Genomic DNA, 24,710 nt, shown 5'->3' with positions numbered 1-24,710 from the left:
TTTCTTTTTTTCGTTCAACCTATGCAAAATTTGTCGACTCATTGTACATACATCATCATGACTTTGCCAATGTTCCTCAAACTTAGTATAGTAGTCCATTGACCATAACAGCTCCCTAGGTTATTGATGTAACCATTTTTAGGCCCTTGTAGCCATTTTCCGACATTCCTCCACTACCTGTTCATTTTACATTATGCATTGTCCATTCTTCATCACCATCTCGAAAGCATCTTCAAAATATCTTGAAGGCATCTTTGAGGTATAGTGAAAGCATTTTCACAAGTTTACATTACAAACTTAAGTTGTCTTCAAGTTTCCACTTTATTTGAAAGGAGATGTTAAAAGATAACAAGCTTAATCAAAGTTAAGGCCCAAGCCCAATCCTATATATATATATATATATATATATATTCGATGGGAAGCCCAATCATATTTGATGTGCAAACAAAGTATTTTACTTGTACAATATACATGATAACAACTACAATGAGAATGTTGTAAGTGTTGAGGTTACAATGACAACGAAGATATGGCGCAGATATAGCAATCGTGATGATGGGAAAAGACTGGTTACATAACGGAATAAAGGTTGGTTTGAGGACACAAGTGTTTCAAAAAATGTTTTAAGCTTTTCACTTCTTTCGGATTATTTTTAGAAACTTGGGAAAATGTTTTTTTTTTTTTTTAAATAATAATAAACATGGTCCAATTTTGCACCAAACACCAAATCAGAAATAACATTTTCAAACTGTTTGCCTTTTCAAAATACAGCTTTTTTTTCTTCTTCCGAAATTTATCTTCAATAAAAAAATCTCTCTAATCTTAAAAACATGTTCAATTGAATCGAACATAGTTTTAATCTCTCTCTCTCTCTATCTCTATGTCTCCGTTGAATACGTTAGGAAGATAAGGTACAAGTCTTGGGCGCATGAACCAACTTCTAAGCATAATAAATTCTTCACTCCCATCTTGCAGCACACTAGGGTAAAACTAGGATACTAATAGGTACACAAAGGCTCCGTAATCGTGGGACCATTGGTCAGAGAATAAAGGGATTTATCTAAGGCTCAGACTCTCACCAAATGGAGATCTTTTCAATAATAGAACCCCCCAAAGCCCCAGAATCGTTTCAGCAGCGTAGCCAGATGGGAAAATTGCTTTGTAAGAAGGATCTGGATTCCTTGACTTGATTTAATTCTGAGGCTTTTACTGGCCTACCTGGTGCAAAGAGAAGGATATCTAAAAGAGAGGAAGGGCAAGGGAGTCTCTCTCTACTTAAACCCATTCAAACCCCTAAAAAAACCATTTACAACAATTACATGAAGCATTTACATAATCAATATATTAGAGCAAGAGCTTATCTATCACTATACAATTTAGTGAAATCCAACCCATTATGCACAAACTAAATCCAGAAACCATCTAGAGAGATTAAAAAATGGCCAACCTATGATTAGTTAGACTGATTAACAGATGCTATGGGAATTGATACAAATCTTCGTCTTCCATTCCGAACACATCACCTAGAGAAGTTGATCCCACACCTTCACTATCCATGCCAACAAGTTCAGCCTGCATGAATGTTTGAATAAATTCAGTAACTTATACATATAGGCGAATAAAATGCCAACATAGAGAGACCACAGCCATTAGGATAAACTTAAAAAATACTACTACTAAATAATATAGGATATTGGAGCCATGTTATCTTTTTTTAATTCTTATGGTTAATTTAAGGATGTTTGGCCAAAGAAGTCATACACCTGGCTTCCAAATATATAGAATAGGGACCCTCCAAAAGTAATCACCCTTCATGATTGAACTTGAATAACATCTTAAATTGTAAATGTTCCAAAATATGATTTGCATCCAATATAACATATGTGAACCATCATTTAACCTAATGAAATGTATGGTTGGAAATCTACACGCAAACTGTCTCATAAATTTCGACAGAAAAAGAAATTAGTGTTCTCAAGAGAGAGTGCATTTACTCTGAAAACAAAACAAAACATCAAGAGAACCAGTCTATCCTGACCATATTAAAATATATATATATATATATATAAATATTAATAAAAAAAATCATGACTTGCAACTGACTGAACTTGTAAAGCTCAATTAAGGAGTTAACAACTTTTAGCCAGACTTGGTAGTGGGACTCCTGGGGGGTAACGAGAAGCTTAAAAAATTGAAGCCCATTTCTTTGAAATCCCACTATAGTAATGCTAACAAGTACATAAAATGAGAGACCCAAAGTACCGAGAAAATGACTTGTAACTATGAAGTTGCAAGGTATCATACCTTGGGAATTACAAGATAATGAAACCTAAAATGCACGAACATCCCAAGGACAGTTTGAATATGTCTGGGACATAGTCCAAGACGCAGTCAATCTTAAAGGTTTTTTGTTAGGCACTCCAGCTTAAAGTTGAACGGTTAAAAAAGGGCTAAAATTGAGGAGATTGATGCTTGATGGCCTACTAAGAGATGTGGCTTGGTCCAATTTGAAGAGGGAGTCTACAGTGGAGAGGAGGTTGTAGAGACCATGGTGGTGGTCAGAGGAGCGGTCTCAACATGTTCAAGACACAGGGCAACACAGCAGAGTTCAGAGGAGCTTGTATCTAGTGTTAGCGAGGAGGCCATAAATCTTAGAGCTTTGGTGGCATCTTGCCTCTGCGTCTCTGTCTGTCTGTCTCTCTCTTATATTGTGTCATGACTCTCAAGGAAAAGGAGATTTTTCTTTTTGTTTTGGGTCAAAAGTGAGGAAAGTGAGAAGGAATTAAGGAATAGAGTAAATGAGAAAGAGTACTAGCAGACAGATTGGGCCAATTGGCTCCATAAGATACTGGACCTTTGGATGATTTTTGTTTATTTATTTATTTTTAAACAAGGGCCTTTTCTATTGAAGCAGACAAAAATAATATGATATAGGGTTCCCTTTTTTTCTAAGGAGAAATTACATTTACTAAAGAATGATAAATAAATATATATCGACACATAAAATATATTGCAATTTAAACCTAAGATGATCATAAATTATGCCTATATATATAATATAACTTAATTGCTGTTTCCCTGTCGTGTCACTGTGTTTGTGCTTCTTAGAATGAAAAGGTACTAGTGACTAAGATGTAAGGTAAAACTTTTACTATTTCAAAAAAAGACATGAATTTGTTTGTTTAACAGGTTTGGCATGACATCATAAATAAGCTCTAGCAAGGATTGCCAAGCATTTTGCAATGAAAGGTGTTGGGATCAGGGAAGGGACTAAAAAAACACTTGGTTATAGATGACTATGGGTTGATCTTAGGCACAAATTTGGATGCTGTTGCTTCATATCATGCAGTATAATGCTGATTCTTATTCTCATTAATTAGAAGCAAAAATAAAATCAGAACTCTTAAGTTCCTTCCCCCTTCCATATAGTTGTTTCTAATCCTATATGTTGTCAATTGCAAAATTAAAGAAATGTTTAAAGATGAACTTGAGGTTGAGATTCAATGATTTGAAATCACATATTAACTTGTTGGATCATCATCAACAAACATAGCTATAGTTGAACATCAATTCAAGATCTCTTGCCTACTAACCTTAGCTTGGCGGTATATCTCCAGCACACGATGATATTGTTGACGGGCCTCTGGAGAGTCAACCATGGACAGCACCCGTGAGACAGCCTCTTCAATAGCCACATCCACTTTTTGTTTGCGAAACACCTTGAGAATGTCTTCATCTCCAGTTTCATCAATGATCTGTGTGTCATTCCGAAAACCTCGCAAACCAACTCCTTTCCGTCTCCATCGAAGTACAACCTTATCTAGAATTCCAACAGCCCAACAGATTTCCTTGTAATGCTTTCTTACCTGATAACCTCTCACATGAGCCTGCCAAGCAAGAAAAGTTAACAATCTTTTAAACTAACTAATTTAATATGGATGTGAGTTTGTTATTATAGAAAAAAGAAAGGGGATAAATTTATATACTCCTTGAGTCAGTGTGTCATCAGATTGAAAAAGGTGATACCTGTATCTTAACAATTTTCTGACGAAATGCTAGGAAATCCTTGCGACTTTTCCAACCTCGATACTTCTTCTGAATAGATAATGCAGCAGAATTGTAAACACGCGGGTTACGAAAGGCTAGCCTTGACAGTGCTGAAATGTCATCTGAATTGATACCATATTCATCTATACTAGCAACAGAGGAAGCTTGTCTATGTAGTCGTTGTCGGAACGAATGTGCACGGAAAGCAGATTGTATACGTGCAGCAGCCTGGGCTGCATTCCGGACAGCAGCTAAGGTGTCTTTAAGGGAAATTTGATCCTCACTTGACGCAAGACTTCCTTTTGAAATGCTATTCACAGTTATTTCTGCTTCAACCTCAGCAGAGCCTTTGGAAAGCTCACTTTCTTCCAGTGTGAGGGATGACAGATGGCTAGTTAATGCCACCTCTGAAAGGTAGCCAGCCAGTCCTTTGTGCCCATTTGTAGCTGCAATAGATGCTGGCGTTTTACCTCTTGGATCTTGTGAATTGGGATCTGTCACTGCCCCAGCTGATGCACCAGAAGCAATAAGTGCAGCGACCATTTTTTCCCTGTTACAGAAGAGCAATATGTAAATGGTAAACTAATCAAATAACATGTAGGCATTAAATAATATAGCAGATTCAGCGGATAAAGAATTTTGGCATAGAGATCAACAACCTTAAAAATTTTGTAGATAAGATTAATTGCATATGAAAAATTGACTTAGTGATGAACCTTAATGATAATAATATGCTATGGCTTACTACTAACCAAACCAACCTTAGTGATATACGAATTTGCTTCTTTTTTATTTATTTATATAAGTAAAATTTTATTGAAGAAAAATATAAAGGTTCAATCCAAGTACATGAGATGTGTAATGATAGTACAACATGAAAACAAAAGAAAGCAAGATGAAAAAAAGTAAACATATAGAGCTAGTGGAAACTCAAGGAATCCAGGAAATGCAAGAACCCTGCGACAGATCCAATCAAATAATGACTTTGGTAATAGATACTTCAACTTTGCTGCATTTAGGTCATGTCCCTCAAAGCACCTATCATTCCACTCTCCAAAGACAGCACATGAGACATAATGGAACTGCCTGCCATATCCACCCATTGCCTCTTCTTCTGAAACACTCATTCCAGCACGCAAACATCTCCTGCACCAATTTTGGCATCGCCCAAGAAACACCAAACAGAAAAAATATCATAGACCACAGCTCCTGAGCCACAGCACAATAAACAAATTGGTGCTGTTCAATCATGTGCAGCACATCCAAGAACATTTTGAGGGTAACGTTTAACCCATACTATTTTGCATTGTATCTACTTCACTAGTAGTCATCCTGCATCTTTTCTTCCCTTTGGCCATAGGTATGCAATACAAAGAACTGATAGACCAGTGACGCACAGCTGTAATTCCTTTCTCATAGCTACATGAGCTATGGAACATTTAGCTAGGTATCAAAAATGATCTAGAAATTCATAGATGTGTTCAACTGTTGTTGCAAACAAGTATTTTTCTGCCCTTTGGGTGGAAGTCTATGAAATGTCTAACATAATCTTTTGAACAATATTTCATGAACAAGTGAGGAAGTTAAAACATATAATAGTTGATTTCAATATATGTATATTGGATTTCAAACTTCAAACTGGGGAGAAGATTACACATGAAGTTTAGCGGTGTATATTTCTACGCTTTTCTGAAACATGGAGTTTGAAATATAATTTGATATAAAGAATTATTTGAATAACATATTAGTTCAGATTTTAGTGCACCATGTGACTCAATAAGTGATAAAAGAAATTACCCCCCCCCCCCTTTCTCTCTCTCAAATAACCCAAGGTCAAAACCACCTAAAACCCCAATTTCTCAGTTCCAAAAACTTTGGGAACACAAATGCTTCTTCATATAAGAGCTAAAATCCTTATTTTTCTGCTGCAATATCAGCAGTTTCAATTACCTTCCAAAGCGTGCAGCCCAATGAAGAGCAGTCCACCCATTAATGTCACGAAAGTTTATATTGACACCATAATTGAGAATTGGGTTTAAGGCCCATTCAAAGCCCAACCCTGCAACCATGTGTATTATCCCTTGCTCTTTCTTGGACAAGGAACAGCCTGTCTGGTCAGGTCCTTCCTGGGATATGGATGAAAGCCACTGGCACAGCTTGTCTTTTAGAAGCTCTTGAAGAATCCAATCAATCATGCTGGATGAAGTTCCACTGCCAACTAAGAGAGCCTCTATGACATGATCCCATGAATCCTCATCAGCTTTAGATCTTCTAAGTAGTTGAATTTCAGATTCTACAGTGTCTCCTTTCTGCATCAATGATTCAGAAAGAAGCATCTGCACGAATCTAACAAGTAACAGCAACTCTTCACGACTTTTGGCAGCTTCTGTATTAGGCAAATTACAGTGAGCACAAGCACTAGTCTTAATCCGATACTCAAACTCCCTGACTTCACTGCAGGATTCCCGATTGCCAGAAGTGATGCAGAGAGTCACCTTTCCAGGAAGGTGAGGAGGAGCTTTGCAGCAGATGACACCTTCCTGAATGATCTGAACAGGAGCTTCAAGATCACCAAACATACAAGTCCAGGCAGATTCCAATGGATCACAGAGGAAAGATCCAATAATGAAGACCTGCAATTAGAATTATTTGAACTTAAACTCCATGTTGGAAAGTATAATTTACTTTCCATGTCATTGAAGACCAAATCAAGACATTGATTTTGAGAGAAAATTATGGGAATAATTGTTAGATAAAATCGTGGGATTGAGGCAACAAATATGCAGTTCAAATTCAAATTATCATAGACTTGTGTATGTAAATCCCATTACAAATATGGATCCCATTGTAATGTATATTCAAGAAAGATGTATGTAAATCTGTAGCCCTTTGGGCTCTTGTCCCATGGATGTAGGCCACAAGGCCGAACCACATAACTCTCATGTGTTCTCTCTCTTGCGTCCATCTTCAATCCAATTTTCTCTATTTCATTTTGATTTTGACATGGTATCAAGCGGGAGATCCTGAGATTGATTTTTGTCCCCAATCTACCTCCCATTTAAAATGTTAAAAATCCCATGTGTTGGGACTAAAGGGAGAGTTTGGGACAATCAGTAATTTAACACTCCACAAAATAACAGCTGCACCAACAAATTAATTTATGGCAGAAGTCAGCATATCCATCCAGGGAATGCATGTTGAATTATTAGATCAGGACCAACCCTTATATAGCATGAAGGTGAAACTTGAACGGTCATTTTAATCTTTTTCATCCAATTCTAAAAAAGATAAATCCTCAATTATCTGTCATTAAATGACGAACCCCATTAAAGAAATAATAGGGCAGGGCTAATGACCCAGTGGATCAAAATCCATTTAACATGGCATGACCAGTAGATCTTCAGTTTCAGAGAGAGATTCTACCATTTTGAAAAAGTTAAAGAGGACATTCATTCAGGAATTCACTGAAGTGGACCTAACCTAAGTCCATGAACCTTATGCTATCTAGTTCAAGAGAAAACCAACTATATTATGGAAAATAAAAATGTCACAAAATTTGTTCTGATACTGAAGTTGATGAAGCAGCAAATTCTCAATGAATTTGTGGGAAACAAATAAAACAGAAAAAAAAAAAATTTTAAATATAAACCTAGAAATCAGAATCTAGGGTTGCTTGGAATCAAAACCAAGTGCAAAAAACAAAGTAAAACCTAAGAGTCAACACCTAGTTGCTTTGAGTCAACACCAAGTCACTGGCAAAAATTTCAATATTAAGTTTGATAATCAAGTCAATGTAACAATACTAAACATTTGGGCATCTAAATAGATTTCCCAGGTTACATTGCAAAAGGAAAGGAAATAACTTCTAAACCAAGTTAGAAAAGGAAATAACTTTTTAACCAAGGAAAGGAAGAAACTTGTAATCAATTTTATTAAATTCAAGATTCTCAAAAAAAAAAAAAAAAGAATTTTATTAAATTCAAGCAAATAAAACCAAAGATATGGCAGGACAGGGAGAACCTGCATGGTTAGGAGCAGGACAGATCATGGATGGGGCAGGTAGAGGTATTTTAATATCCCTAATGATTTGGCTCCAACATTAATGAAAAAAAGATAAAATAGAAAGGGGAAGGGTGGCTCTGAAAGTACAAAGAGAGAATGAGAGACAAGTGTTTTGGGATGGTAATAATATATGTATAAAAAAAAACAAATTATAATTTGGATATGTATGTAGAAGATTATATTATATACATAAATAATTTATTTTACATTAAATAATATATGTACACAGGGCAGAGCAAGACAGAGTGGGGCAAGCAAGGCCCATCCTCATCCCATCACCTCTTCTGGGCAGGGAAAGCCTAAGTGGGGCAACACAGGCCAAGCAGGGCATTTTTGCATCCCTAGGACTCAAGAAATTCCAAGACTCTTATTAACAACCTCAATTTGCCCAACCTGAAGATGAAATGCTGTGAAAAACTTCTAATTTGTGCCTACCATATGCCACAGGGTTTCCCAAAAGCAACTCATGAACCAAAATTCCTTTTCATGCGCTATGGTTTTAGGAAGACCAAACAACTTGATAATTTCATCAAAGTAAAGCTTTACAACTGTGGATGCATCAAGGTTTTGGAGCATGAGATGAAATTGGCTATCTTAAAGAAACGGTCTACAATTACTAGAATTGAATCATGCTTCCTAAAGGTATATGACAGTCCTAACATAAAGTCCATGCTCAAATATTGCCAAGGGCAGTCTGGCATAAATAGGGGTATAAAGACCAATGTTTTGCTTGCGATGTTTGGTAAATTAACATGTGTGACATTGACCAATTATTTTAGTCTTGGCTCTCAGTTAATTGTGTGGATTAGAGTTTGCTCTAATACCAAAATTAGATGCATGACAAAACCAAAACTGATGCAACCCTGAAATTAAAGAAGATAAAAATATAAATATAAATAACCCAAGAATTAACACCTAGACTTACGTGGAATCGGTACCAAGCAAGAAAGCAAAACCTAGGAATCCAGTACTAGAGTTGCCCAGAATTAGCATGATGCTATGAAGGAAAACTATAAATAATTTTATTCCTAAAGAAAGCTATAAAAGAATGTTAAACATTGTGTTCTTACATACAGTTCCAAACTTATTTAGTACGAAAAGAAAATAACTCTACCAACCTTAAGAAATGGAATAAAATTCCTATACCAAGTAGGAAAAGAAATAACTAAATTACGTAACTAAAATTAATCTTAGACATTAAGTGATTAGCCCTTAGGCCCAACTAATAGTAGGCCCCATCCATAAGCCCTAATGGGATGTCTTCTGGCATCTGTGTCCATAAGTAAGCTTAATTGGAGGCCTATATCTAATGTCCACACCACTAGTAGTTTTCCAAATATGAATTCTGAAATTCATCCAGTCATGAAGAGGTACATCATTCAAAGCTGGGTTGACAAGCAGTGGAATTTTATAAAGATACTCTGGTTTTTCTTCTATAATAAAACCATGTCTAGTAAAAGAATCAAACCAATCATGCTGTACCTAACCATTTAGTTAAAGTTGATAAACCTATCTTTCATGAAACAGGAATATGATGTTGTCAGATAAGGATTTAGTTAATCACTCAACATATGCAGCCTGATTTTTAGATGCTCTAGAGCAATAGGAGATCCAGTAAACAAACCAAGTATTCAGTCAATGAAACAATGTTGCCATCTCAGCGAAGGAAGCATAATACATCTTAGGAAATAGCACCCAAGACATGGACTTACATGATACATACCTTTGTGGCCTCGTTGGCATAACCCCATTCTGGGGATATTTCCTGAATGGTAAATTTCTGTTTCTGTGCGAGAGTCAAACTTGAGTCTGCTTCAAGAGGAATTCCTGTTTGGCCTTGGTCAAAAAACGTCATGTAGTAGTTGGAATTGGTTTCATGAGATTCTATCTCTGAAGAATACGCAGGAAATTTAAACCTGTCAGCTTCCTCAGCCAGAGACATAGAAGCTGGTAATACAAGATGGTTGTCAATACTTCATAAAATTTCACTAAGGCTAAAACAGCATCAAAAAAAGAAAAAGAAAAAAAAAATATATATATATATATATATATAGTTGTCTAAGATTCCATCAAGTGGCACATTTTTTGAAAAGGAAAGGGAATTCTATTTATTTAGCTTTCTACTTCATCAAAATTAGATTTTAATCGCGCTCTAATTTTGTGCCATGTCCCTCCAATTAAAATTACTTCTAACCCATTACTATTCAAGCCCAGTTAAAACCACTTCTATCTAATTGTACTTGAGGCTTATTTAAAACTACTTTCAACTCATTTTAAACTAATCCAATTTTTCATTACAAATTTTTTTTTTTTTTTGGATAAGTAATAAGATATATTGATAAAAAGCATTACAAAAATTATTATTAATTCAAGAAAGTTTAAGTTCTAAAAAATTTGCTGTTCCTTCTCAATATATTTTCATAAAAACTCAGTTATGAAAATTATTTGTAAAAATGTAAGTACTAAATAAATTTATTACATTACAAGAACAAAAATTACATTAAGAAGTAAAAACTAAGTATACAAATAGCTTAGTAAACTACCATTTTTTCCTTGAAGTAAAATGAAACAATTAATAATGAACAATTTGCATACTCTACCAAATATTATCTTTTTTATTTATTTATTGGTAAGTTACACATGCATCCAATGAGTTTTGAACCCATGACCTCACCCTCCACTTAGCATACTCTACCAAACATTATCCTTACAAAGTTTTTTCAAGAATTGAAAAAAAGTCCTAAAATGAATACCAACAAAGTTAAACTAAGATAGAAACGTTTTATATGTATCTAATGGTGTTTGTTTTAAAATGAGTATGTGCATAAATAGGGAGTTACAAGCTAGTTACTATCAGAAGCAGAGGAAATCATACTGTTTTCAAAATTATCTACATCGAAATTTAGCCAATGACCATGTTCCTGCTCTTCCTTAGGTGCCTTCCCTGAAGAAGGAGGTTTTCCCTGTTGGACAGATGAAACTGAATTAAAAATAACACTTTTTTTTTTTTTTGGTATTCAAAAGGATTATTTAACAAATACTATATAGAGACTCACACACACACAAAAAAACCCATACAGTGGACAGACAGAATTAAGGCGTATTGTAAAGAATAAGTAGAAAAAGTTTTGAGTCCCTTAATAAAAAATTACAGATACTACCAGGAATAAATCAGAGTCTGGATCAAACATGAGAGAGATCATAGATGTGAAATAAAAGACGCCATGAGATTCTTTGTGATACTCACATTTCCATCCAATATGTACAAGTTTTCACTCTGGGACTCAACACCTGATGAAGTGTTATATGACTCAAACATCTCTGTCCAAGATAAAGATCCTTTACTTCCATCAGTAAAATCATGCCCAAACGATTGATTGTGATTTTTACCAGTGTCACCTACAAAAATGACTCCATCAGCTCTTTCTTGTTTTCTTTTCCCATGTAATTATTTTTACAATAACAAAGAAAAGAAGTAATAGGGAAAGCAAACGAAGCAGAAGCTTAAGACTTGAAAATTTGAGATCATTATGACATTTAACATTTTACAAACTGGAAACTATTGGATGCACAGAAAATCTCAGGCAAAAGAAGTGAGAAAGAAAGCAGGTAGGCAAATCAATGTTTTGAGTGATCAAACTGAAGAAAATCTAAAGGACTGACCTAGCAACTCTTGAAAGTTGATGTATCAGAGTTTACTTTCTTTTAAACAGGACAGAGGCATACAATTTTGACTGCTTTTTCCTCCATGTTTCTACAGTAATTTAAGGAAAATGAATAGCCTTATCGTCTAAAGGATTTAGGTTCTCTATTCTTAAATTTAAAAACAAATTTAAAGGTGAACACCTGAGGTCAAACCTTTGGGCAATAGCAAGTGCCTTTCACACAAGCAATGTGTCGTGGGTTCTGGAAATCAAACACTCCAAAGTTGGGGGCAAGGCTAGCTACCAACCACCTTTCCCAAACCCCATAAAAGGGGGAGCATTGTACAATGAATACAGCCTTTTAAAGGTGAACATATCTTACAACATTTCAAAACATAAACATCAATTTATACATATATGCATATAAACATATAATATAATATTACTTAAATTAAGCCTCATATTCACAAGCTTGTTCATGAGCACATTATTTTCTTTGAGCTCAGCATGTTTAGTCAAGTCTAACGTTTGGCTTGAGCATGGCTCATTTATTAAATAAATGAACATAACAAGCTTTTCCCAAGTAGAGCCTGAGCTGAATAGCCCCGTTCATTTACAGCCTACCCCCAAAGTACTCTTTGATAGCGCATTGCAATTACATGTTCTTTTATATAAAACATAATTCTACAGGCAGTACTTGTCATATTTCTAAAGCTTGTGCTGACACCCCTAGCTAGGTACCTAGGAAGGTAGGCATTTTTCTCACAGATGTTTTTTAACCTTCAACCTTCTTTCATGTGGTAACTTCACTCACAGTAAGCACGTCATATGTTTCAAAAACTGATATTGAAAAAAAAAAAAAAAAAAAAAAAAAAAAAAAAAAAAAAAAAAAATCCCTTTTAATGCTTGAGTATGAATTTGGGGTTTCTTTGCACAAACAATGGCACATCCTATCTGTATTTTCTTTTTTGGCTTTGATACATTACACCAGATGCAGATGACATGATGTGGATTTGTGATGGATCTAAAAAAGAGTCAAAGTAGTTATGATAACTATCATATCAAAAATTAACACTACCGCTCATTCATGACCAAGGACTTGTACAAGCTGACGAAACTATAAAACACAACATAAGAAGATAGAAAATCATATTAGATTCCACAACAAATATCATCAATAATGAGCAAGATGTCAAAAAATATAGAACTAATTTAAACTGAAACCAAACACAGCCAAGAAGAATGTAGTTTCAACAATATACCAGATCTGTTAAAGACACACAAGTTCATTATAACAATTCTATGCACCGGATGACGGGGGGAAAAAAAGAACCTGCAGCAGAAAGAAACTCAAGGTTGTTTGAGTCCTGAATGACAACATGTCCCCCATAAAACTGATCAATATGTTCTGGTCCATGCAGTAAAGCTGCAGATTGATCCTGCTTTGCATTCTCCCTTTCGTATTGCAGGATATCTGAATCATTAGAATTTTCATCTTGACTATAGAATGTACTAATATATTTGACGCTGTCTTCATTTAAACTTAATTGCTCCTCAAGCCTTCGTAAAGCTTGAGGTAAAGCTTGAGTAACCTCAAGCTCAGGAGAACTCTCTCTCTGTTCTCTTCTATCTACCCTGTCCAGGTGATCCATCCCATTATCCTTGATGGCTATCTCAGAACTCACTTCTGGACTAGATAAACTCTGGTAAGGATCAAAGAAATCACTAATTATGGAGTTAGAGCCTGGATTTTTAGTATAAGAGCTAGGACTCTGACTGAAGGTAGAAGAGGATCCTGGAGATAAGAGTGTAACAGATGCAGAAGTGGCCTTTCCCTGAAACCAATAACACAACCATTTTATTTTTATTTTAAGATCAATCTCACTATTGAAAACAATGAAAAAGTTAAATAGCACACAAACAGAGAAGTAGCAGATTATGTTTTACAGAAACAACTACATCTAGGATCCATGCAATCTTCAAATTACATGGGCAAGTGAAAAGTTCCCACGAGTGTTTGGTGGGGTGGGGGGGAGGAGGGGACATATTTGGGACACTTGGATCATAACTAGTAAATAGTCATGGTTGACCCTTGATACAGAAGCACCTGACAAATGAGAAACTTTAAAGCATTATTAACTCATACTAGTTCTATGATATTGATGGTCTAGTAGAAATGGTCAACAAAACATTCAAAGGTAATTAGGCCCACCAGGATAGGATAAAGCGACCTGTGGCTGAAAAGAATTGAAAAACTATGCAGACAAAATTAAGAACATATAACTGGGAAATGTGATTGGTCTAAGCCATTATAAATAGGTCAAGAGAGGCCAACAAAGAGGTTATAATAATCAAGTAAAAGTACAGTGAGATCAGCCTTGCTTATAATCAGGATCTACAAACTCACCTCATTAGTCTCTCTGTAATGTACAAGAACGATGTGCTCATATGCCCTGCCAACCAAAATAACATGCATGTAAATATGATACTCAATACATTCAGAAATATATATCCATTGACATAGCAACTGCAAAATGACACTATAAATATAATATGAACAAGCACACATGCTGAAACTCCAAGGCCCATCTAAACTCTGCCTAACATAAATCTGTCTAAACAATTTTTCACTGGTAAAACCATAACTCATAGGTCATAGCATGAAACTTAAAGGTATAAGATTATATACAGTCTGCTAATAAATAAAATTCCACTCACGGATCCAGCATCCAATAACTACGTCTCTGAAAACTTGGGTTTTGCTCTCCATGTGCATAATAGCAATTTAACGCTTCAACATTTCCGACCTAGCCATGCAGATAAACTGTCATACTCAAAACTGAAGAAAAAATCAATATATAGAAATCCATTAATGCCAGAACAAATGGTAAACACAAAAATTACGTATGATAATGATAACAGAGGAACATAACACAACCACACACAACTTAGTCCAGCTACACGTTTGAACAACTTTTACTTATTCCACGTTAGACTCACCCTTGAAAACCGGCTTGCAAGGGGAGGGTGCCCAAAAACTTATAAACACATGGTTAAGCTTACACTTATCCATGTGGGAAGTTAGGATCATAACATTCTAGCTAAACCATTTTAGGTGCAAACTAATATTTGAAATTTATAAGCAAAACATCTACACTGTATTTGGATGAAGAAATTGAGTTTTGAAGATAAAATCTCAAATGACGTGATTTACAATTCCATTTTTTATAACCCCAGTAATTATATATCTTATTTGTTTGAGAAGGGGAGGGATTTATGGACTTTTCATCCAACCCAACCAAGAAATTCCTTAGCACCTCACTCAGAGATGATCTCCTAGATGACGCTAACGAAGGCCAAGACTCCCAAACCTCCACCAACAAAGTTTTATTGTTGGTAGTAAACCCCATGCTTGGTTCTGAAGTGACGTTATCTAGCAACATAATTGGGGCCAATGAAGACGACGTCAACATCATTAGATTGAAGTTGCTGATGGCAATGTCACCAACAGAGAAGTTGTGCAATTGAGATCTAAATATGAAGTAGAATATGGTGGCAGAGATGGCAATGAAGGTGGAGCAAGATCAGAAAGGTTGGGAGCTGGGTGAAAATGCTAAAATGTGGTGAGGAGCTAAGCAAAATGGCATCGAGTTGAGAATTTCAAGATGCCAGGAGGGAGACTTGTGAAGAGTTTAATCTAGGCTTAACAGAGCGGCTGGTTCCAAATATGGACTCAGTCTCAATGAACTGGGTTCTACACTGGGTCGTTTAAGTTCACTGGTGTTGTTCACAACAACACTCATTTGCCTAACTGCTCTTAAAGGTTTTTTCATTGAATGAAGAAAAAGAGAATATATAAAGAATTTTAGAAATTCCACCTCTAGAGGTGAAATTTGAATACAGAATTTCAAGTCCCCAAAATTCTGGAAAAAATTTCCCCCACGATATTTGAATTTCTTCTTATGACGCACCCAAACAAGAATTTTATTTGAAAGAATTTTAAATTTTTTTCATGTGCCCAAATGCTGCCTACAAATGCTTCACCCAAACACAACACTAGTGTCCCAGTCTTTTCCATGATTTGTCTAGAATTGTTTGGGGACCACTCTTTCATGCAAATACAGTATTATTAAATACAACTACTACCAAGACTTAGTTCCAAAATCTTGGGGTCAACTATGAATCCTCAACAAACTAATCTGGTCAGCCACATGTATTCTTGAATAAATATGGAATTATGATAAACTGGAACATAAAAACCATGTTAAGAAATAAAAATATTGATCTCCAAAAATAAACACACTGAGAAATTTGAAGATGCATTGGAATTAGCAAGTGATATGCCAAAAATCGAAAAGTAAACCAAAAAAATTTCAGATTGATTTCTTCCCCAGAAAATTAGCAAGAAAAAGATATGATGCATCGGAGTAATAAAGGGAAGAGTTCCTCCTAGTAAAGGATGGCCGGTAACCATAAATGCATAGGCATACCTTAAGTCGTTCATGTGCTTCTCCAACAGTTCTTCCATCCTTCTTTTTACGCCAATTATGACCATCCCTACGAAAGAACCGAAGCACCCTCTTGTTAAATAGAAACAAAGATCCACCTGTTAAAGAATCAGTAGTCAGTAATATGTACAGCCAGTAAGATGTCAGAATCCTGACAAAATGTCTAAATAGGCATAAACATTACTAGTTGGCTGTTGAGGGGGCTCCTCCGTGAGCTGGTATTTGTCATGATTCTGTAAAATGAAGAGTACTTCTGCAGGCTTCAGCCAACGGGTTAGAGCTTCTCGAAATAGATCATTGATATCATATCCTGTGTTTATTCGAAGAACAGCAGTCAGACGTGTATAAGTGGAACTTTTGTGGCTGTGGTTCGAATAGATTTTCAATATTAATATATGTAAAGGAAATATATTAATATTGATCATCTATTTGAAAAGCTACAGAAAAGCAGAAACAGTGTCTAATGCATCCCTAGTTTTATTAATAAAATACCTAAAACAAATATATAGTATTGTTAGTTACACAGAACATGTGGGCCTTGAACCTCCAACCTCAACCTTTCCACCTTACTCTTTGACGGGTAGGAGGTGTTAAGATTTTAAATTGACAAGTTCCATGACAATGTAATATTTGTTGCGTCTGCAACAAACATTGAGGTCTTCAAGAAAAATCTGTGAAGAGGCAGCTCAAGACGACATTTTGTCAAGATTTCAATTATCATTAGATCAATGATAGAAAATCGCAGACTTTGTTCAGTCACCTGTTTTAAAGAAGTCGATGCATTTGTTTTTAACCCTACTTGCATTGCCTATATAAGGCCCTTCATAACACGATTTCAGTGACAGTGGTAAAAAGAGGCAAAAACCCTGTTCTACATAGAGAAGAAAATATAACTTCCATCCCAGTCTACCCATGAGTTCACAAAGCTAAATTCTTTTGAGTTGGTGTGATCGAAGCTTGAAACCACAACTTAGTGACATTCACTGTGGCATCAAATCTTAGAGGAGGTGCTTGGAGTTGGTCAGAGGTTTTGGTCATTTACACAGGTGTGTCGTTCATGAAGAGATCCATGTATGATAAATTCAGATGTTTTAAAGCTGCTGTCAATCTCAATAGTGAGTTCATCTACTAGGATTCTAGAGTCTAGGTTACAAATGTTTGTCCAAGATTGTAAATTCCTTCTCATATAGTGGATTGCCTTGCTTGATAGTGGATTTTCCTTTGGAGAAGTTCTCCATTAGTTTTCCACTTTGTCACCATATCACCGTGTCATCTATTTATTGTTTTTAATGCTTTTACTACTTGATTTACAGATTTGGTGACTTGCTGGTTTCATTGATTACATCCATATAATTGTGATCACATAATTAGTTTAATTGGACATAAATTGATAAATTTTCCTCATAATCAATTTGGGGTCTAAAACGTTACTCTCAAGGTGTCATTTGAGCTAGAGCTCATTTGATAATATGAGCTAATACATAATGATCTGTATTGTCACATTTTTTTAATAAACTTAAACATATAAGCATATGAATTTCAGCAAGGAACTCATAACAAAAATCATTACTTCTTTTAATAATATGTTTAATAAGTGTCAAATCTCCAATTTTAATTTATAGGAAAAATAAAAAGATTTAATAGACATACTCATTTTGTAGCTTGAAGTATTTCCATTGATAGCCTTGGATTGTGTTTATTCCAATCACACATCTTGTGCTATCCAATTGTTCTAATAAACTATTTTCATCCGCTTATTGCAAAAATCATTAATGAAAATTAGTCACATTAAAATAATTGGATAGCAAAGGAAGTGTGATTACAGAGAGTGTAATATGGTTAACTGTATGAAGTTGGTGAATCTCATGTCACTAAATTATTTCTGTAAATAAAGTTAACTGAAAATGGAGGGAAGTAATTAATTAGACCAATTGTATACCAGTCAGAGTGTGATTGGAAAATTAGAAACATAAAACCAGGGGATGTCAGTAAAACTACACTAAACCACAAGGAGCATAGGTGCATCTGACTCAACATTTCAATATGAATTTTCTAGTATTATGCACAATTGCAAACTACATGATTAACCCAAATTTTCAATATGGAATTTACACTTGTAAAAACAGACTGAGTGAGTACAAATTGGCAAACCAAATGTCATCTCCTCCCCACATAAAAAAAAAAAAAAAAAAAAAAAAAAAAAAAAGGGTGGATGGTGTGACCAAGGTGAGGTCTCAGTTAATTTCATATGGGTGCATGGTTTGAATTGTATATACCTATTAAAAAAAATGTTTGTAACCTTGATCCATAGTCAAATTTTCAATGTTAAGCTTCATTAGTTTTGACGTAAGAGATTTTCCCAGCAATTTCTAGTGTTTGGTATGGCGGAAAACGTAAGTCAATGGAAATTTTTTTCTGGTCAACAAAGAAAAAAGCCCAATAGAGTGGAAAACTTTTATTTTGTTTTATTTAAAGAGTATAAAATGTTTTCCAAGAAAAACTCTCCTTCAATGGTAACTTCTCTCTTCTCAATCATATTGTCATATCCCACAAATTTTCGAGATCCAAACCGAACCTAATCAACCATTAACATCTAAAAATAAAATAAAAAACACTACGAGTTTTTACAAAATTTTCTTTCTTGTTTAACATTCAGAATCAAAGGCGTCACATAAAGGAGGAAGAAATATTCACCAAAAAAAAAAATTCAGAGAGTGGGTGACATAGAAGAAGAAATCACATGAAGCATACCTGATTGCATCATGGTGAAATTTTACGGGGACGAATTGCAGAGAGAGCGTCTCATCCACAGTTCAATTCACTACAGAACTCCAAGAGAAGCTGCGAGATTTGTCATTTTGTCCCCAACTCAACGGACACTGAGAAAGAGAGAGTGCGTGAAAGAGAGATATATAGATTTGATTACGGTACTGTACAGTTTGAGTTTGAGACTGTAGAGACAAAAATGACCGACGACGAAATTGCGGTGCTAGTGCATAAAGAAAAGGTGCGCAAATTCTCTGCTACTTCGATAAAAATAACATTTTATATTTATGTGACGTGGTTAGGTAGTATTGGTCACAAATTTTTCTGAAAGAGAAACTTTTAATACTTTGTCGCAGCGGAATATTTCTCTTTTGCAATTTCCAAAAGGGAACTACTTTTGTAATCTTATCGTATTATATGAAATTACTAGAGTAACCCTGTCAAGGTATAATTACTAATCAGAGCTGTATTGCTGACTTCTTGGTACGGACTACGGAGTCCCTGAGACTTTTGGATTATTGACACATCATCATGTGCAAAATTCTATCCAACGTTCATTAGTGTCCGGTGCGGAGACGAAAGCAGGATAAGCCCAAGGGTATATTTGGTAGTTCACTATAATGAATTTAGAAAGACTTTTGACTCCGTACGGCATTATGGGTATTTCACTTAGCCGTAGAATCCCCACCTCAGTCCAAGTTTGCGTGGACAGGGTTATTGTGGTGAGCTGAATATTTTAACGACTACATACAAAACGTGGAACATGTTTTGCGGAAATATCAGTATATTTGTTTTTTTTTTTTTTTTTAATTCGGATTCATATTAATCATCTATTTTTAAAAATAATTTATAAAAAATTAAAAAAAATTTCAAAAAAGTTACAACAGTAATTTTTCATTTTTATATAAAAAAATTTTAAAATAGTTTATTAATATGTGTCTTAATTAGTAATACTCCTGTTTTCTTCTCTTCACAATACCGAGACATTTGGCAGTTTACTATTAAAATATAATATATATCTAATTTAAATTTCCAAAAAAAAAAAAAATCTATAGACAGAATTATATTACAATTTACTTGAGTGTAAATTAGTGATTGAAAAACTTTTAAGTGGTTGATCTATGCGTAAATCATGTTGGATTAATTCAATAAAAGTGTCAAGACCTGGGTTGAAAAGTCAAGTCAAGTCATGCCTTCCGGTTCAAAGAATAGTCAAGTCAGCTAGTCTTTTGTTACAAGAGTTTCGGCGAAAAAATAAAAAAAAGCCTCCCACAGTACCTCGACAACGCTCAAGAATGGTTAAGTGGAAAGCCCTGGCTGCTGATTAATTGTTTTAAAACAAATTTTAATGGTGCTGTTTTCGCAGAAACTAATGAAGCTGGGATTGGGGTGGTGGTTTGGAATTGCAGGGATGAGGTCATGGCAGCGCTATCAAAAAACATTTCTTTGCCTGCATCTGTTGTCTTGCTGGAAATGTTGGTTGCTCAAAGGGCTGTGACTTTCATTCGTGAACTTGGGTTGAATAACTCTATATTTTATGGTGATTCGGAGGTTGTTATTAACTTAAACCATGTTGGTTCTTCTCTCTCGTTCGTTGGACATTTAGTAAAAGACACTTTGTCTATAATTGGCTCTTTAGTGGGCTTTTCCTTCTCTTGTATTAGGCAACGGGTCAATGTTGTAACTCATATTTTATTTAGGAGAGCTAGACATTCTTTTCTTTTATTAGAGTACTAGTAATAGTGGTGCTAAATAGCTATATAGCTATTTTTTAGTACCACTAAATATCAAAATGTACTTTGCAATAGTGAAGCCAAAACTATATTTTTTATCTCCATAGCTACAGTGCATGGTTACTTTTGGCTGTGTACAGTAGCTAAAAGGTAAAATAAAAATAAAATAAAAAATTTATTTTGCGTTCACACTGCTTTTGCCTCTCTCCTCACTACCTCTCCATGTATCTCCCAATGGCCATCATGTGTTCACACTACTTTTGGTTGTGGTTGTGTTTTGGTGGTTGAATGAAATATTGTTTTATTGTAGTGTTTATATTATTTTATAGTGTTAAAATCTAAAATAAAACCACTGTTGTTAGATGTGAGAATGTAAAGTAGATAAAGTGACTTTTTATGATGCTAAAAAGCTAAAAATTTGATTCCATGCTGTGGATGCTCTTAGTTTAGATATGGAGTATATTCCTCCAAACATTTCTAATTTTGTTGTTTCTAATTTTTCTAGAGGTTAATAAAAGTTAGTCGATGTGGATTCTCCTCAAAAAAAATTGTGTAAATTATGTAATCCAATCATCAATTGACATTTAAGCAAGTTGTGAAAAAAGAATATGCCAAAAACATGGTCCTAAAATAATTCTTTAAATTTTGGAATTTTGTTAAAAATTATATGTGACACAAGGAGTAGTCCATCTTCACATCACCGGCCTTATGCCTAGGCCATGGCATAGGCTTCTTAAAATATAGCAGTTTTTGTAGGATCATATCCATGGTTTTAAAAATTAAAACTGTTAAAAAACCAAAAAAGAGACTGGTTCTCGGTTTTTACTGGTTATTGATCGATTTTTCCCGATTTTGACCCCTTTTCCGATTTTCTAGGTTTTGACCAAACTGATTTCAAGTTTGATTCCAAGTTGAACTCTGGTCTGGTTTTTAAAACAATGATCATATCATTTTTCACAAATTTTGCCCCAACTTAATGAAATATGCAATTGTAGTTTGTGAACCACTTTTACATGAACTCATTACTTTCTCTCTACCACTCACGATTGCATATATCATAATTGTGGTAAAAGTTGTGTCTTTAAACTTTCTCATTTGAGAAATGCCCCTAAATGTGAAGGAATAAGTATTTTGTTTAATTAAAAAAATATATGTGATTTATACACCTTTTACGTTTATCTTAAAAAGACCCCAAAAAAATTATGGATTAATAGGAATCAAACCTAATTACTATTAAGTGAATTAGTCACGAGTAGAAAGTAAGATTAATAAAATTTTATTAAAAATCTATAATATATAACATTAACTGATTAAATATTATTTAAGTGATTTTTAAATATAAATATGTTCATTTAAAGTAGTCACTTTAGACTTCAAATTGTATTAAATCAGTCCCACATCTTTAAAGTGTAGAATTGAGTTGAATGCATTAATCAAAATTATTAATTATTAGTCAGTTTTAATTAGTTTAACTAATAGAATTTATCATCATCACTAAAAAGACTTAAGTTCAAATCGTCCCTACACGGCTACACCACAAACATATTGATGTATTCACCTTATAATAAAATGTGATCATAAAATAAAATACATATGCCATGGATTCAAATACTAACAAACAAGGCAAAAAAAAAAAAAAGGTGCTGAATTACTATAGAGAACAGCAAACTCTCTCTCAGATGTTACCCAAAATAACATATATATTTCTTTCTTAGACTTTTTTTTTTTTTTGAGTAAATCTTTCTTAGACATATTGAATTCAAGAAAAACGTGCGAAACATTTTAGAGGTGAGTCAATTAAGTTAGTCAAAAGAGAAAATTTTAACCACGTAGGAATGCTTTGTACAATATGCAAACTGTAGTGCCACAAACACGAATAACTAGTGGCTAATCGAATGACTTTCCAGTTTCCACAATTTTTTACATAACGAGTAGAACAGAAAGTCATACGACGGCATGTTTGGTAAACTCAACTCATTTAACAGTGGCTAATTGTATGACTTTCCAGTTTCCACTATTTACATAACGAATAGAACAAAAGGTGATAGTTGGGGTAGGTTTGCTGAACTCATGGCATAATTAGTTCAACTTTTCTCAACAAAATTGACAGTCCGCACATGGTGTGGCTACAAGCCAAAACCATAGTTTTGAAACTCAAAACGTTTAAAGAATTTTAAAAAAAATATATTTAAGATCGAATCGAAGTTTAACTGAGATCAAATTATTACATGTCATTTAATTTTTCTTTTCTCAACAAAACTGACAGTCCGCACATGGTGTGGCTACAAGCCAAAACCATAGTTTTGACTTTGAAACTCAAATCATTCAAAGAATTAAAAAAGAAAAAAGTTTTTAAGATCGGATCGAAGTTTTAACCGAGATCAAATCATGACGTGTCATTTAATTTTTTAATAGATTTAATACTTAAATTAATTAATTAATTAATTATTTATTTATTTATTTATTTATTTATTTATTTATTTATTTATTTATTTATTTCTCATTCTATACCAACAAAATGCATGTAGCCCATTGGTTTGGGCTTTGGACATGCTTATTTGCGTGTTGGGAGTTAAGCAAGGCATATTTGGGTATACACATAATATTCACCTCAAAGAGCATTATTTTTGTATATGGTAATCTTGATTTCTTCTCTCTTTTTTCCTTTAAGAATAGTTGTATTGATTTGTCTCGCTTTAACTATTGATCATTTTATGGAATAATAGTGTAAATTGATTAATTAGTGAAAGTTCTTAGCATTTAAGAAAGAACTTGAGGTCTGAGATAAAATTAAAAACTTGAGGTCAAATTTTTTTGATACTATGTGTCTGTTTGACAAAGATTATTTTTACCTTTATCTATAGTACTTTTAACAAAAAGTTTTTAGTTTCAACAAAATAAGCGAATCTCAAACAGATCTTCTATGAGAGTGATTGAAAGGAATAGAGAAGACTATCTCCTAATATTTAATTAATACAGATAATTATATATGTGTGGTTGTTTTCTTTACCTAAACACTGGTGACAATGGCCTTTCACCCGATTGCAAGATGGGGACTCAAGTCCACACTTCTCAGTTAAGTTGCTATCGGTGTTCTTGGCCTAATTATTGCACTTAAGATTAAATTTGTCGACAAACAAGAGTGATTAAAACTTATAATTAAAAAAAAAAAAAGGTTAGTGAGTAAAGCACGGGAAAATTAGTAGCCAATAAGAGGAATGTTTCATATAATTATCGAGGACAAAATTGCCTTATGCCCTTTTCACCCAAATTATATAGCCTTATGCCTTCTTTCCCAAACTAATTAGGGAAATACCCCTCTTTTGAACTCAACTTTCTCAAAATTGAGTTAAGCCCTATAGTGACATTTTTAAAGACCTATAGTGACGTTTTAAGGACCTATATAGAGGCGTTTTATAACTTGATCTCCCTATAACTCGATTTTATAGAGATCGAGTTACAAAACGTCACTATATAGGTCCTTAAAACGTCACTATAGGTTCTTAAAAATGTCACTATAGGGCTCTATAAATTTTTTTTTTTTTTTTAAACTCGATTTTGAGAAATTCGAGTTATAAAAAAGGGACATTTCCCTAATTAGTTTGGGAAGTAAGGCATAAGGCTATATAATTTGGGTGAAAAGGGCATAAGGCCTTTTTGTCCTAATTATCGGTAGGAATCTTCCTCATTCGGCAGTAGGGAACTTTCTTATTCAATTGTGGAAATTTTTCATATTTTATTGTTAACGAACATAGACCTATATTAAAATAAGATTAGCAGTTTAGCACTGTAAACTCTAAAGCTTAAAAGTAAAACACAAAGGGCCAGAGGGGGATAGGTTAGGAAAGGAGAGAGAATAGGTAGATGGTGCATGCTGCTAATGATATGTGATAGGATACTTTCTTTGCATGGGGCAGAGAGTGTGCACAAAGCTTAAGCTTAAGCGACAG

General features: G+C 34.3%; 1 protein-coding gene across 1 annotated transcript; it reads right to left on the bottom strand.

Moving 5' to 3' along the window:
• Window positions 1–1,272: 1,272 nt before the first annotated feature.
• Window positions 1,273–19,254, bottom strand: LOC115982149 (calmodulin-binding transcription activator 4). The gene is made up of 13 exons (XM_031104672.1): window positions 19,013–19,254; window positions 16,446–16,571; window positions 16,244–16,359; window positions 14,472–14,560; window positions 14,161–14,206; window positions 13,087–13,588; window positions 11,357–11,508; window positions 10,985–11,072; window positions 9,833–10,056; window positions 5,998–6,680; window positions 4,027–4,597; window positions 3,594–3,887; window positions 1,273–1,572 (listed from the first exon to the last, which is right to left on the bottom strand). Exons 1-13 carry the CDS (start codon window positions 19,023–19,025, stop codon window positions 1,477–1,479), a joined length of 3,000 nt encoding a protein of 999 aa, XP_030960532.1. The 5' UTR covers window positions 19,026–19,254; the 3' UTR covers window positions 1,273–1,476.
• Window positions 19,255–24,710: the final 5,456 nt, after the last annotated feature.

Source organism: Quercus lobata, chromosome 3 (assembly GCF_001633185.2).
Source record: "Quercus lobata isolate SW786 chromosome 3, ValleyOak3.0 Primary Assembly, whole genome shotgun sequence".
In the NCBI taxonomy this organism is placed as follows: domain Eukaryota; kingdom Viridiplantae; phylum Streptophyta; class Magnoliopsida; order Fagales; family Fagaceae; genus Quercus; species Quercus lobata.
This window is presented reverse-complemented; position numbering and strand designations above follow the sequence as displayed.

Bases quoted from the DNA above. Each gene is read 5' to 3' on its own strand.
- LOC115982149 (XM_031104672.1), bottom strand. The intron at 14,561-16,243 runs GTATGCCTATGC...CTGCATGGCTAG, and splicing joins AAGCACATGAACGACTTAAG to GTCGGAAATGTTGAAGCGTT. The intron at 10,057-10,984 runs GTATGATTTCCT...TTGTATTACCAG, and splicing joins TGTAGATAATTTTGAAAACA to CTTCTATGTCTCTGGCTGAG.